Genomic DNA, 12,477 nt, shown 5'->3' with positions numbered 1-12,477 from the left:
CGTCAGACTGCGTAATGAGACTAAACTGACCCAGACTCCAACACGGAAGTTACCGCGAACAACACTCTGAACCTGCAATCTAGTGACCTCTGCATTAGCACCAGCGCTAAGATCTGCGTCGTGAAAACCGAATGATTAGTAAAACTGTCACTGGTGTTTTCAAGAAGACTGACAACATCCTGAGAAGTGTATGGCCGTTAAAGATCATGCGAGGCAAGATCGCACAACTGCATCCATCTCCAGTGCAGAAATGTGCTCCCTAGTGATCCTCTTAAATCGGTCCAGTACACAAAAAAAAGAAACAAACCAAAATGGAACAAGATTCGACCCTCCGCGGTCTAATCAAGACGAAGATACTCTCTGAACTTATTCAGAAAAGACTTGAGTAAAACGGAACTAGATGCATGAGCTTGCGAAAAGCACGTGTCTCCAACCTTAGACTTCACAGAAGAACTCAGCGCGACTACACGCCGCACCTGGAAGATCGGCTATGAAGTTCCTCAAGTTCCAAGTATCTGGTATGACAGAACAGCATAGGCGAAATTAACAAACTCAAACGTTGAACCTGTTATCAGATTTTCCTGAACTTATCCAGCACTGCTTTCCTGAAGAAAATTAGGAAGGGAACACCGAATACAATGTCCATTCCTCTCCCCTCGCTTTCAGAACCACAACCTTCTTTTACTAAAATTTGTAGACCTTAATCTGCCGGCAATGCTCAGCGTCTACGAAAACGAAAAAAAAAAAACTCCACATGTTTTACAGGAAATTAGGGTTTGATCGATCATTATGTTAGTTAAAATATTATCGATGACCGTGATTTTATTTCATTATTTGTAACACAATATCATACGCTATTATAAAATAGCACCACATGTGACTGCCCATTACAGCAAGCACATTTCGCAAATGAATTTGCTAATACGCATACTTCCATATACCCATTCCGATATCAAATGCCTATCGACAAAACAAAAACTTAATTAACGCGAACCCGAGCACCGGCCTCAGCCACCTCATGCACGAACATTGCCGTCCACGCTGCCAGAGAAAGGCTGGATGTCTCAGGACAAGCACTCGCAAATTTAACGTCACACTTGTGCCACACATAGACTAAGAAGGCGAACGAACCAGGACTGTGCGAGTTCTTAATCAAGCAAGGCCGGGGAGGCGCTGGCCCAGCCTAACAATTGTACCGAATATATTCCCGTTACGAACAGTCTTTACAACATTGGCGCGGAAAGCCTCTGTGAGGCTCTGGATAGGTCTCCGGACACCTCCCGACTTGAAACTGCCATGCGACGCCTTTACAAATCCATCGTATCATTCTTAGAACAAAAAGAAAAATTATTCTTACTGTTACCAGAGGAAAAAACAACAACTAAGAAGTTCATAGGAGAATGAGGTTCCTCTTAACTGCGACATATACGCAGAAACCGCTCACGCGAAGCTCTTTACAACAAAACTAGAACAATAGCGGCGCCGAAACCCGTAGATCGTCGCCCCATTTGACTACCGAGCCTTCAACCTGCGCCATCTGAGATAGAATTGTGGCGTTAGATCTTTTGCTGATGTTGTACTTGTGTTCCCTTAATCTAATCCCTAAGTTTCTATTATAGACCCCAATGTAGATTTTAGTAATGCCTAGTTCTTGGTTTTCATAGGGAATTTTGTACACTCCAGCCATTCTTTCTTTATCAATGTTGTCTTTGTCGTTTCTTAATAATTCGTACAGGTTGGCAGCTCTCTTGAAAATTAATTTGGAATTTTTGCGGGCTGGCGATTTCCTTCATGATAGCTTCTTTCTTTCTGTCATACGCGAACTTTGTGAATTAGCCGAAAATCCCCTTCTCTGAGCTTTTGTTTTGTTAACCTTGTAGTTTTTGACTAGTGCTGTTATCATATCCGCCCTGTACCCTAGAGTTTCTAGCGATATTGTGATATATCTGTTAGATTTACTTATTGTCTATCAACCACACTACTTGCAATAGAGAAAAGCTCCTGTGAACGGAGGGCACGGAAAGCAGCCATTTTGTATTGATAAGGATCATTAGATCGCGACGGAATGTACAGAGGGCTATGTGTCGGTTTTACGTACACTTTAGTGACGAAATGTCCTTCTTTGAATTCAATGTCAATGTCTAAAAAATGTATCCGTGAGGAACATGTCTGTTCAATCTTTAGCATGAGGCCGTCATCGTTGTTGTTGATCTTATTAATAAATTCCTCGACCTTTTGGTCATGCTTCCATATTACCAGGACATCGTCCACGTATCTTTTAAAATACACCATGTCATTCATGAAGCCACAAAGAACACTTTTTTCCAACCTTCTCAATACAAATTCGCACAACAATCTTGACATAGGACTTTCCATTGGGACTCCTCTTTTTTGTTTGTATTGACGGCCATTAAAGGCGAAAAAAAGATTCATAGCAGACAAGGTTATGCTAATTCTATCAAATCACTACTGTAATTTGCCAAATCTGGGCTCTTGCTATGCATGAAATCTAAAAGCGCTACCTTGCATGACTCAATTTTTATAGAGGGGTATAAGCTCTCGTAGTCCATTAACAGTTCCAACCTCATTCCATTAAAATTAGATCGTGTATTCTCCTTAACCACATCCCTGGGATCCTGTGCCACATATATGTTATTTTCGAGTTGAGAGGTGAGAAACTTATGTAACTTCTTTTCAAGAAAAAAGGTTTGTCCTCTGCATCTTTCAACTATGGGTCTTACTTCCTTGCCCTCTTTATGGGTTGTGGCAAACGCAAATATTCTCGGTATACCTGGCCTAGGATTCCGACAATTTCTGAGGAAAGGTAATTAATTAGCGAGTTTAAGCTTTTTCAAGTTTCTTAACTCTTCTGTCGACGCTATCGATAATCTTTTCGTCAACACGCTCGCATTCGGTTTTCTTAATATATTCCTCCAAAGCGTTATTATACGTTTGCTCTTTTCATGATGACTAATGTTTTGCTCTTGTCTGCTCTAGTAGTGACCAAATCGTTTTCTTCTAAGCCAACATTTAGTAAGTTTGATGTATTTACTGGCATCACATCCTCACATATATAAGGATATTTCGTCACTAATAGTGTACGTAAAACCGACCACATAGCCCTCTGTACATTCCGTCGCGATCTAATGATCCTTATCAATACAAAATGGCTGCTTTCCGTGCCCTCGTTCACTAGAGCTTTTCTCTATTGCAGTAGTGTGGTTGATAGACAAAAAGAAATCTACAGAATATCACATATCGCTAGAACTCTAGTACGGTATCAGGGCGGATATGATAACAGCATTAGTCAAAAACTACAAGGTTAACAAAACAAAAGCTCAGAGAGGGGATTTCGGCAAATTCACAAAGTTCACGTATGACAGAAAGAAAGAAGCTATCATGAAGGAAATCGCAGCCCGCAAAAATTCCAAATTAATTTTCAAGAGAGCTGCCAACCTGTACGAATTATTAAGAAACGACAAAGACAACATTGATAAAGAAAGAATGGCTGGAGTGTACAAAATTCCCTATGAAAACCAAGAACTAGGCATTACTAAAATCTACATTGGGGTCTATAATAGAAACTTAGGGATTAGCGGCACTGAGACAGACTCTACGGTTACAAGAAACCGTTTATTTGACACGAAAGAAGCTTACAAGATTTCCGCGATCTTGGAAGTTCTAGGTCGGCAGCAGCCTCTGGGTCTTCCTCTCCTTTCGAATATAGTCTCATTTTGAAGGAGTGTCCCTAGGTCGCGAATGGCCAGTTCCCTCGACGACTCCGCGACTCCAGGACGATGCGGTCGACTTCCGTTGATGGAAAGATGTCGATCCGAGGTCGGGAGACGGAGACGAAGATGGGCACCAGACACACACACAACAATAGATCCGTCACTTGGAACTTTCGGGAGAAGAAGCCCTCGCGTCCTTGAATTCTCAGGTTTTATCTGTTTTCCTCCGATTCCGCTTTCCGATTGGTCTCTTCTCGTCACCTGGTGACAATTCGAAACCTTTCGGGGGCGCGGGAGAGGTCAAAATCGAAGTTTAATTCGATTCCCACTCGGAGATAGACGATCTACGTTTCCCCATTGTTCTATTGTTTAAAAGTTCGCGTCGTTTTCTTTAAGAAAAACTATTTCTACCTTCTATTTTTTTTCCTCTAAAAAAAATAATCTTTTTCTAAAAAGAAATGATTTTAACGCAAATTTCAGTGAGGTTCGGACCTATCCAGAGCCTCACAGAGCTTCCCGCCAATTTAAAATGTCGTAACGAAATAACGACATTTTAGCTGGCAGCTCTGGAAGCTGACAGTCCTTTCTCCCTTTGTTTGCCAAGTGACGTAACAGCGATACTTGTCTGAGAATCCAGCCTTCTCTGGCGCGCGTTCGGTTTCGCGTTACACCAAAGTTTTTTTTTTCGATACATTATTGAATGGTATAGAATATCGTTTACAATTCATCGAAATGTTTGTGTAACATCACATGTCTGTTTATAAGATTGGTTACAAATAATCAAATAACAATCACGGTCCTCGAATAATATTTTAACAACATAAATGATCGACAAACTATTTTCTAAAACATGTGAGTTTTTTTTCTTCGTTTTCAGACTGAGCAATTCACACAATCTCAAAATTTTCAGAAAATGGTCTGAAACGGAGGGGGGAGGAATGGAATGTATTCGTGTTCCCTTCCTAATTTTTCGGAACATCTGATTCAGAAATCTGATAACAGGTTCAACGTTTAGTTTGATTCGCCTGTCTCAACCAGAATTGGAACTTGGGAACTTCATAGCCATTTCCGGTGCACGTGTAGCGCGGAGTTCTCTGGATCTAAGTTGAAGACACGTGCTTTTCGAAGCTATGCATCTAGTTCCGTTCCAAGTTTTCTGAAAAACTTCGTCTTTACCATGGGGGTCGAATCTTTTCCATTTTTTTTTTTTTTTTTTTTTTTTTTTTTGTACTGGACCGAAAGAGGATCATGGAGCTTCTGCATTGACGGTGTGCAGTTGTGATCTTGCCAATGTCTTTACGGCCATAACTTCCGGATGTCAGTCTCTTGAACCAGTGACAGTTCTCTATCATCGGTTTTCCGACGCAGATTACCGCTAATCAAGGTCACGCAGTTCAGAGTGTTGTTCCGTAACTTCCGTTTGATCTGGTCAGAGTCTATTCGCAGTCTCGACTGTGACAGGTATGATCAATCATCATGTACGCAAAAAAGGAAAAAATTTTCTGACATTTTGACTATATAAATTACTCAATCTATAACAGAAGTTTTCATCAATGTTTTGATCACGACAAAATTGTTTTCCGATGAGCGCGAATCAAATAGAAGATCATCGTTAAGTTTTCTCGAGAGTGATCAAATCCTCATTCTCTCTAGGACGGACAAAGTGACAATTTTCTGTCATCTATCCTAAGTATGAGAAAATTTTGGAAAGGCGTTGACCAAGGAGATAAGTCGCTTTCCCGACATGACTCTCTTCCCTTGACCAGTGTAGGCTCAATCGTGAGCGCTTCGTAAGGGATGGACAGAACAGTTTACACGAAACAAAAACAATACTATGGCTCCCTTTCGAAATGCACCACGCTCACATTGACTTGAATTCCGATTCGCGACAATTTTAACATTTAAGCACGTTTTTTGCATACATTTTTTTCAGCGACAATTTTTATTTTCAGAAAACGTGAATTCAATTAAAATTAACATTCGCTTTTGTTTTTATGATGATCTCTCCTCTCCAGAATGAAAGTTCATCATTCACAGTTCGCAAAACCGGACCGATAGAAAATAGAGAGTAGGATACCGTAATCGCTTATAATCTTGACCTTAGGTTAAAGTTGCTATATTTTTTTTTGCAATTGACAATCTGCTTGCTTTGCGTCTACCTTGGGACTGAGAAAAGCTAAGCATCTAGTTGCGGTCGCATTGGCCTGTTTCCGGGCTAATACTGTCAGAAAATCCTCTACATAAAGTGCCTGTTCTAAATTTCGATCGACTTCGGATTCGATTTGCCTATTCTGCGGTTGATGAAAGAGTATCTACTGAAATAATTAGCCTATATCGCAATGAATACGATGGATTTATAATCGGAACCTGCAACGCATTGGCCTCGATCTCCACTCGACTAGAGATGGCAGAGGGACGTCCTTTTCTCCGTACCAATCGGGCGACAGTGGTTGCATGTTATGAGGTTGTGAAAAGCATTGCAGCGAATTCGGATAGGGGTGTGCGTTTCCTACTTCGCTATTCCTTCGTTCCATGGGTTGTCCTGTTTGTTTATTCTGAATATTATCTTTGCGCACCAGTTATCGGTACTGACAATGTTCGATTATCTAACAATTTTTCCTAAAGTTTTAAACTGTTTAAAATTTTGACCCATCTTTGCACCGAACGCAGATTTCTTATGGAGTTTCACTCTTCCCGAATCCATTAGGTTATTCTCTGCCATTTCAGCTTCGCGCCTGACAAAACTGTGCATTCTGCTAGTCACTCGTTTCTTCCCTAATGGCTACCTTTAGAGCTTTTGTGAATGAAGCAGTGCCAAGCATCCTGACGCTCAGTTTAATGTTTTTACTTATTTTTTGAAAAACTGACCTCGGAACATTTTGCCTAACTCCCGCTGCTGGCACTATTTTATAGTGGCGTTTTCTTGCTCGGTCAAGCATATTTATTCTATCATTGTCGCACCTGCGAGCTTGCGCTTGGTTAACTAAAGCATTTCTGCGGGATCATCCAGCTAAGCTCGATATTTTTTTAAGGGATCGAAGAAGTCATAATACGCTTACTTTCACCGAAGAAAGCAGGTATCATTCCTCCCAAGGCCAATGAAAGAGAACTGCTAACTAACTCGCGAGTTCGCGCCGAAGTGTCTGTCTCAGCATCTATCGTTCCGACCCACCTTTAACTCAATTTCGGGGCGAAATTTTGATGTCGGCATCCTCAACTATAGTGTGGGCCCGCTGAATTTGTGCAAATTCTGCATTTAAAATCCCACTTCTCTGACACCAGTGTGAGTTTGCCGACAGGGTGCCGACTATGTCAAGAAGGTCGAGCGGTCGCGAAGGGTCGTATGTGGGCGATCGGCACTGAGACAGACTCTACGGTTACAAGACAAGAAACCGTTTATTTGACACGAAAGAAGCTTACAAGATTTCCGCGATCTTGGAAGTTCTAGGTCGGCAGCAGCCTCTGGGTCTTCCTCTCCTTTCGAATATAGTCTCATTTTGAAGGAGTGTCCCTAGGTCGCGAATGGCCAGTTCCCTCGACGACTCCGCGACTCCAGGACGATGCGGTCGACTTCCGTTGATGGAAAGATGTCGATCCGAGGTCGGGAGACGGAGACGAAGATGGGCACCAGACACACACACAACAATAGATCCGTCACTTGGAACTTTCGGGAGAAGAAGCCCTCGCGTCCTTGAATTCTCGGGTTTTATCTGTTTTCCTCCGATTCCGCTTTCCGATTGGTCTCTTCCTCGTCACCTGGTGACAATTCGAAACCTTTCGGGGGCGCGGGAGAGGTCAAAATCGAAGTTTAATTCGATTCCCACTCGGAGATAGACGATCTACGTTTCCCCATTGTTCTATTGTTTAAAAGTTCGCGTCGTTTTCTTTAAGAAACACTATTTCTAATTTATTATTATGTAATGGCTTAATATTTATTTATTTAACCTATACATATTTTTATATTTTTTTGTTATTTGTTGTTATTATTTTTTACGTTATTATATGTATATTTTATCCGTTATTTTATTTGTATTTAAATTTTTGTTCCATTTTGTTTGCATTCGAATATGTTTAGCCTGATGATGGCCAACAGGTTTGGCTGCAAACGTTTGCTACGTTATTTATTAAAATTTTTTCTCAGCAACTGAAGGTGTTTGATTATTTCTGAGTTATTAATGCTAAAAAAACTCGGTTTACTCGACATCGTTTAACTTGTCACCACTGGATAAACAACATACTTTTTCTGTTTCACACTTTTTAGAATTATGATAAGTCGACTCCCCCTTAAAAATGAGTTCACACCACACAGCTTATTGTACGGTGTGAACTCATTTTTCAGGAGGGGAGTCGACTTATCAGACGTCTAAAAAGTGTGAAACAAAAAAAGTATGTTGATTTATCCAATGGTGACGAGTTAAACCAGTGGCTTTGCGTGGGTGTCAGCTGCCCGGGCGGAGGAAAATTTCGCAGCCCCCTTATTTAGGTATTATTATTATTTATTGTGAAATTTTGCCGCTCCCTTAAAGTGCCGCCCGGGGCGGGCCGCCCCCGCTGCCCCCACTACGCTACGTCACTGAGTTAAACGATATCGAGTAGGCCTAAACCGAGTTTTTTAACATTAATAACATTATTGTTTATGTAAGTCGGACGAGACCACAGAAAGCTGACTAACTAACCTACGGTGTCGTGTTATCCGAGTGTCGACTTATGCGGAGTCGACTGTATTTCGAAGTGAATCATATGAATATGGTTAAAACGCTTGTTTAAAATTAGTTTTATAAGTGTACAGATTTTATTACATTAATATTCACATTATTCGAAAATTTTCCTAATATGAAACACCATTGTATTAAAAAATATTACATTATAATTTCTGCTTGTAATTTTTACATAATTTCAGGCGGTGAGATTAGCCATATTCGAAACAGTACCACAAAAATAATTATTGGAACGTGGCTATTGGCAACAGTTGTGCTTATTTCAGGTTATTGCGGTGTACTGTTTTCTTATTTAACTCATCCTGTTTATGAAAAAGTCCCAACTACTATTAAAGAATTGATAAATGCAGTAATGATGGGAACTTATTCTTGTGGAAATATATGTTCTTCGCCTGATGAAAAGTTATTAATGGTAAAATTGTTACTATCAGATTTATACTTTTCAAAAAAATCATAAATTTCTTAGTTCTTTGTATAGAAAATTATGTAGTAACGCCCATGAACGTACTACTAAAAATCCATCTATATTTTACAGGGGATAGAAACTGGATCTCTAAAGATATTAGGAGATTACATAAAAGATCATCCTGAAAATTGTGTCAATAGTTATAAGCAGGGTGTCGAATATTCTTTGAATTCAAAATTTGCATTTTTTGGATCAAGAAGTGTAATAAACGCGCTGACAAAAGAGATGGGAAAGCAATTGTTTGTACTGTCAAAAGACTCCATTATTAATTACATGATTGCATTTACAGTCAGGAAGAATTTTACTCTAAAACAAGAATTTGATGAAATGTAAGTTTTCTAGGTGTTTAAATTGAAAATTACTTTTATGAACCATATGGATTATGTTGATAATTTGTTATACATAATACAGGAAGTTTAATTTCAAATTATACGTGGCTTGATTTTTGTTATTTCTTTTGACGGATAAAGGATGACTCTGAGTAAAGTTGAATAATTGTATTATTTACGTTTATTATTGTAATTATATTTATTTATTTTCAGAATTGGTAAATTGAGAGATTGCGGAATTTACCAGAAGTTCGTAAATGATGAAATGCCACAGCCAAAACACATTGAAAAAGAAAACTTTAATCCTTTATCACTAGAAGATATGATGAGTACTTTCATTCTTCTCGCTTCTGGTTATGCAATTTCTGTTCTTTGTTTAATTGTTGAACATTTAAAAATATTACTCAGAGTATAATAAATTCAATTGTAAAATTCATACAGATAATATGAATTTTTTAAAGTTTTTATTTACGAAAATACGCTTTTGGCAAATCATAAAAAAAACTTAATTCCAAACGTCCACCTATGCTCAAATGATACCAAACCCTCTTGCTGCCTTTTCCGAAATTCCAAAATTGCATGCTGATGATGTTCATCTGGCATGTCCTGAATAGCCGTACGATTTTTCTACGTTCTATCCTGATAATACTGCACATTGAAATTCAATGAGACTAAAGCGACAACTTAAACTATAATATACCTTAGGATATAACATATTTTAACCTGCAATAACGGCCTCTTGCCTACCACGATCACCTGCGATTGCAGGTGATCGTAGTAAGCAAGAGGCCGATTTTTTTTGTTTTTGAAAACAAAAAAAAAATTATACTTTAGAAGTTAATCTAGTATCAAAAACGAGTTCGAGTTCGAAGTCTGATGCAGAGAAGCTGTATAAGTTTGTGCTTTTACAAAAGCCTGATTTTTATGCGGAAATTTATTTTGCAGAGTGTGTATTTTAAAAATATTGAACATTGGAAGGTACCTAGAGCAAGGTGTAGTCAAGTAGGATAGTTTTCATTCCATCACTTTCGAATTTTGACGGAAAAGTCCTCATATTCGATTTTCCGGCCGTTGCGATTCCGATTATCCGGAATTTAGTACTGGATATCTTTCGTATTACTAATATAACACTAAGTTAAAAATTTGGTGGTTATAGGGCCATTATTTACGATTTTATTAGCTATTTTTTATCTATTTCCGGTTGTCCGTGGAACGCGTTTTTCGGACTTCCTGTTGGTGGTAGACAGTTAATATTCGGTCATTCTTTCTACACCCTCTAGTCATCATAACTGTACAATAACTTTTAAATCCGTCCATCAGTTTTTAAATTATGGCAATTCTACTACCACATTCGAAATTAAACATTGAACTTTTTCTTCGTTGCCTAGCTACGGTCATTGACCTTTAGGTCCGAAAATCAGTGATTGCCGTGTTTCGCGAATTCTATTTTACTTACATAGGGCAATATATATATTTTTGGATTCGGCTCATCAAGAGGAATCTAAATAAATGCATGGAAATAAATAGATCTCTAGTATAATATAAACATGGAAGATGATAATTCAATACTGAGTAAATCTGAGGTTGAGCCAGAAATTAGAGATAAGGGATTATCACAAATTCTACTTATTAAAAATGAAATGGAAAAGTATATAAAAGAATACTCAAACTCAAAACTAGGTACTTCGATTCATGCAAAATTCATACTAGACAGCGTTAAAAAGATAATAGACATCTATAAAGAAAACAGGCCTATCATAGACAATAAAGTGCACGAAATAAACAATAAATTAGACACAATTATGAAGGATCTTGACACCAGGAGAACTATCCAAACTCCAACATATGCAGAAACACTTAAAGAAGGGGGAAAATCTTCGAATGATAATAAGGCAATGATTATCATTAACCATAAAAACGAAAACATCGAATCGGAGGAAATTAAACAAAAAATAAAAACATTTTTTGATCCAGTTAAATTAGGTATAGGAATCAAAAACATAAGAAAAATTCGTAATAAAGCTATTCTAGTGGAGGTGGAAAATGATAAACAACGAGAACGTTTATTGAACGAAATAAGTAACCACGTAGAACTAACAGCGAGAACACCCAAAAAAGTACAGCCAAAATTTTGTATTTATAACGTTCCTAACGAAATAGACACAGAAAACTTCATAGATCACCTGTTTTCACAAAACGAAAATATATTAAAGGCGGTAACAGACGATACCCAATATAATGAAGAAATTAAAATAAAATTTAAATGGGGCAAGAATCAAAACTCAAAAAACTGGGTAATTGAAGTATCACCAAGTCTACGAAAAGTACTATTAAAGCAAAACAAGATAAATATGGGGTGGATTCGATGTCAAATAAAAGAATACTATGGAATAATTCAATGCTATAAATGTTGCAGATACGGTCATACAGCAAATCAGTGTCATAGTGAACGTAACTACTGTACACACTGCGCAGGGGATCATAAATATCAAGAATGTATAAACAAGGAAAAAACCCCAACATGTACAAATTGCATCAAATTTAAACACATACACCACACACATAAGGCGATTAGCGACGAATGCCCAGAAAGGCAAAGAGTATTAAAATATATAAAAGAAAGAACCGACTATGGAAACTAACCATTGTCGACAGAATGGAGAATATAACAGGAAATAAAGGCTTAAAAATACTGCAAATTAATTTAGGAAGAGGAATTCAAGCAGTGTCCCAACTAGTATGGAACAAACTCCAACATTTTGACATATTATTGATCCAAGAACCTTACTGTAAAGATAAGAGACCGATGGGCTGGCCACTTCCAACAAAAATTCTCTATCACTGTATTGAACAAACCCCTTGGACTATCATTGCCATCAACAACAAGAACATACAATGTATGTTACTCACAGAATACAGTGACAATAACATGACAACAATAGCAATCAACCACAAGAGCAAAAACTGGATAATTTGCACATTTTATATTCCAATGGACTCAAATATAACAGAATACCTAGAAAAACTAGACAGGCTCTGCGATAAATACCAACAAAGTCATGCAATGATCCTTGGAGGGGATAGTAACGCCCACTCGTACGTTTGGTTTGATGATAATTCTGATATTAGAGGTGAAGAGGTAGAGGAATTTGTCAATAGACGAAACCTATTTATATTGAATGAACCAGGTATGGTTAGTACATTTGAAAGTACAAATGGCACATCAAACATAG

The 12,477-nt window shown here is 38.2% G+C and overlaps 2 protein-coding genes across 2 annotated transcripts; both read left to right on the top strand.

The window, feature by feature from the left end:
- The first annotated feature begins 2,730 nt into the window (after positions 1 to 2,730).
- LOC136970436 (uncharacterized) lies at positions 2,731 to 9,659 on the top strand. Its single transcript, XM_067264869.1, has 4 exons — positions 2,731 to 2,824; positions 8,632 to 8,861; positions 8,985 to 9,244; positions 9,458 to 9,659. The coding sequence occupies exons 1-4, from the start codon at positions 2,731 to 2,733 to the stop codon at positions 9,657 to 9,659; spliced, it is 786 nt and encodes a 261-aa protein (XP_067120970.1).
- Positions 9,660 to 10,791: 1,132 nt separating this feature from the next.
- Positions 10,792 to 11,886, top strand: LOC136970435 (uncharacterized). The gene has a single exon (XM_067264868.1). It carries the CDS (start codon positions 10,792 to 10,794, stop codon positions 11,884 to 11,886), a length of 1,095 nt encoding a protein of 364 aa, XP_067120969.1.
- Positions 11,887 to 12,477: the final 591 nt, after the last annotated feature.

The sequence above is a fragment of the Centruroides vittatus genome, unplaced genomic scaffold (assembly GCF_030686945.1).
Source record: "Centruroides vittatus isolate TY-2023 unplaced genomic scaffold, ASM3068694v2 contig_1974, whole genome shotgun sequence".
In the NCBI taxonomy this organism is placed as follows: domain Eukaryota; kingdom Metazoa; phylum Arthropoda; class Arachnida; order Scorpiones; family Buthidae; genus Centruroides; species Centruroides vittatus.
This window is presented reverse-complemented; position numbering and strand designations above follow the sequence as displayed.

Excerpts from the sequence above, each read along its gene's own strand:
- LOC136970436 (XM_067264869.1), top strand. The coding sequence starts at position 2,731 with ATGGGTCTTACTTCCTTGCCCTCTTTATGGGTTGTGGCAAACGCAAAT. Across the intron at positions 8,862-8,984 it reads CTGATGAAAAGTTATTAATG|GGGATAGAAACTGGATCTCT; the intron begins GTAAAATTGTTA and ends TATATTTTACAG. Across the intron at positions 9,245-9,457 it reads AAACAAGAATTTGATGAAAT|AATTGGTAAATTGAGAGATT; the intron begins GTAAGTTTTCTA and ends ATTTATTTTCAG.
- LOC136970435 (XM_067264868.1), top strand. The coding sequence starts at position 10,792 with ATGGAAGATGATAATTCAATACTGAGTAAATCTGAGGTTGAGCCAGAA.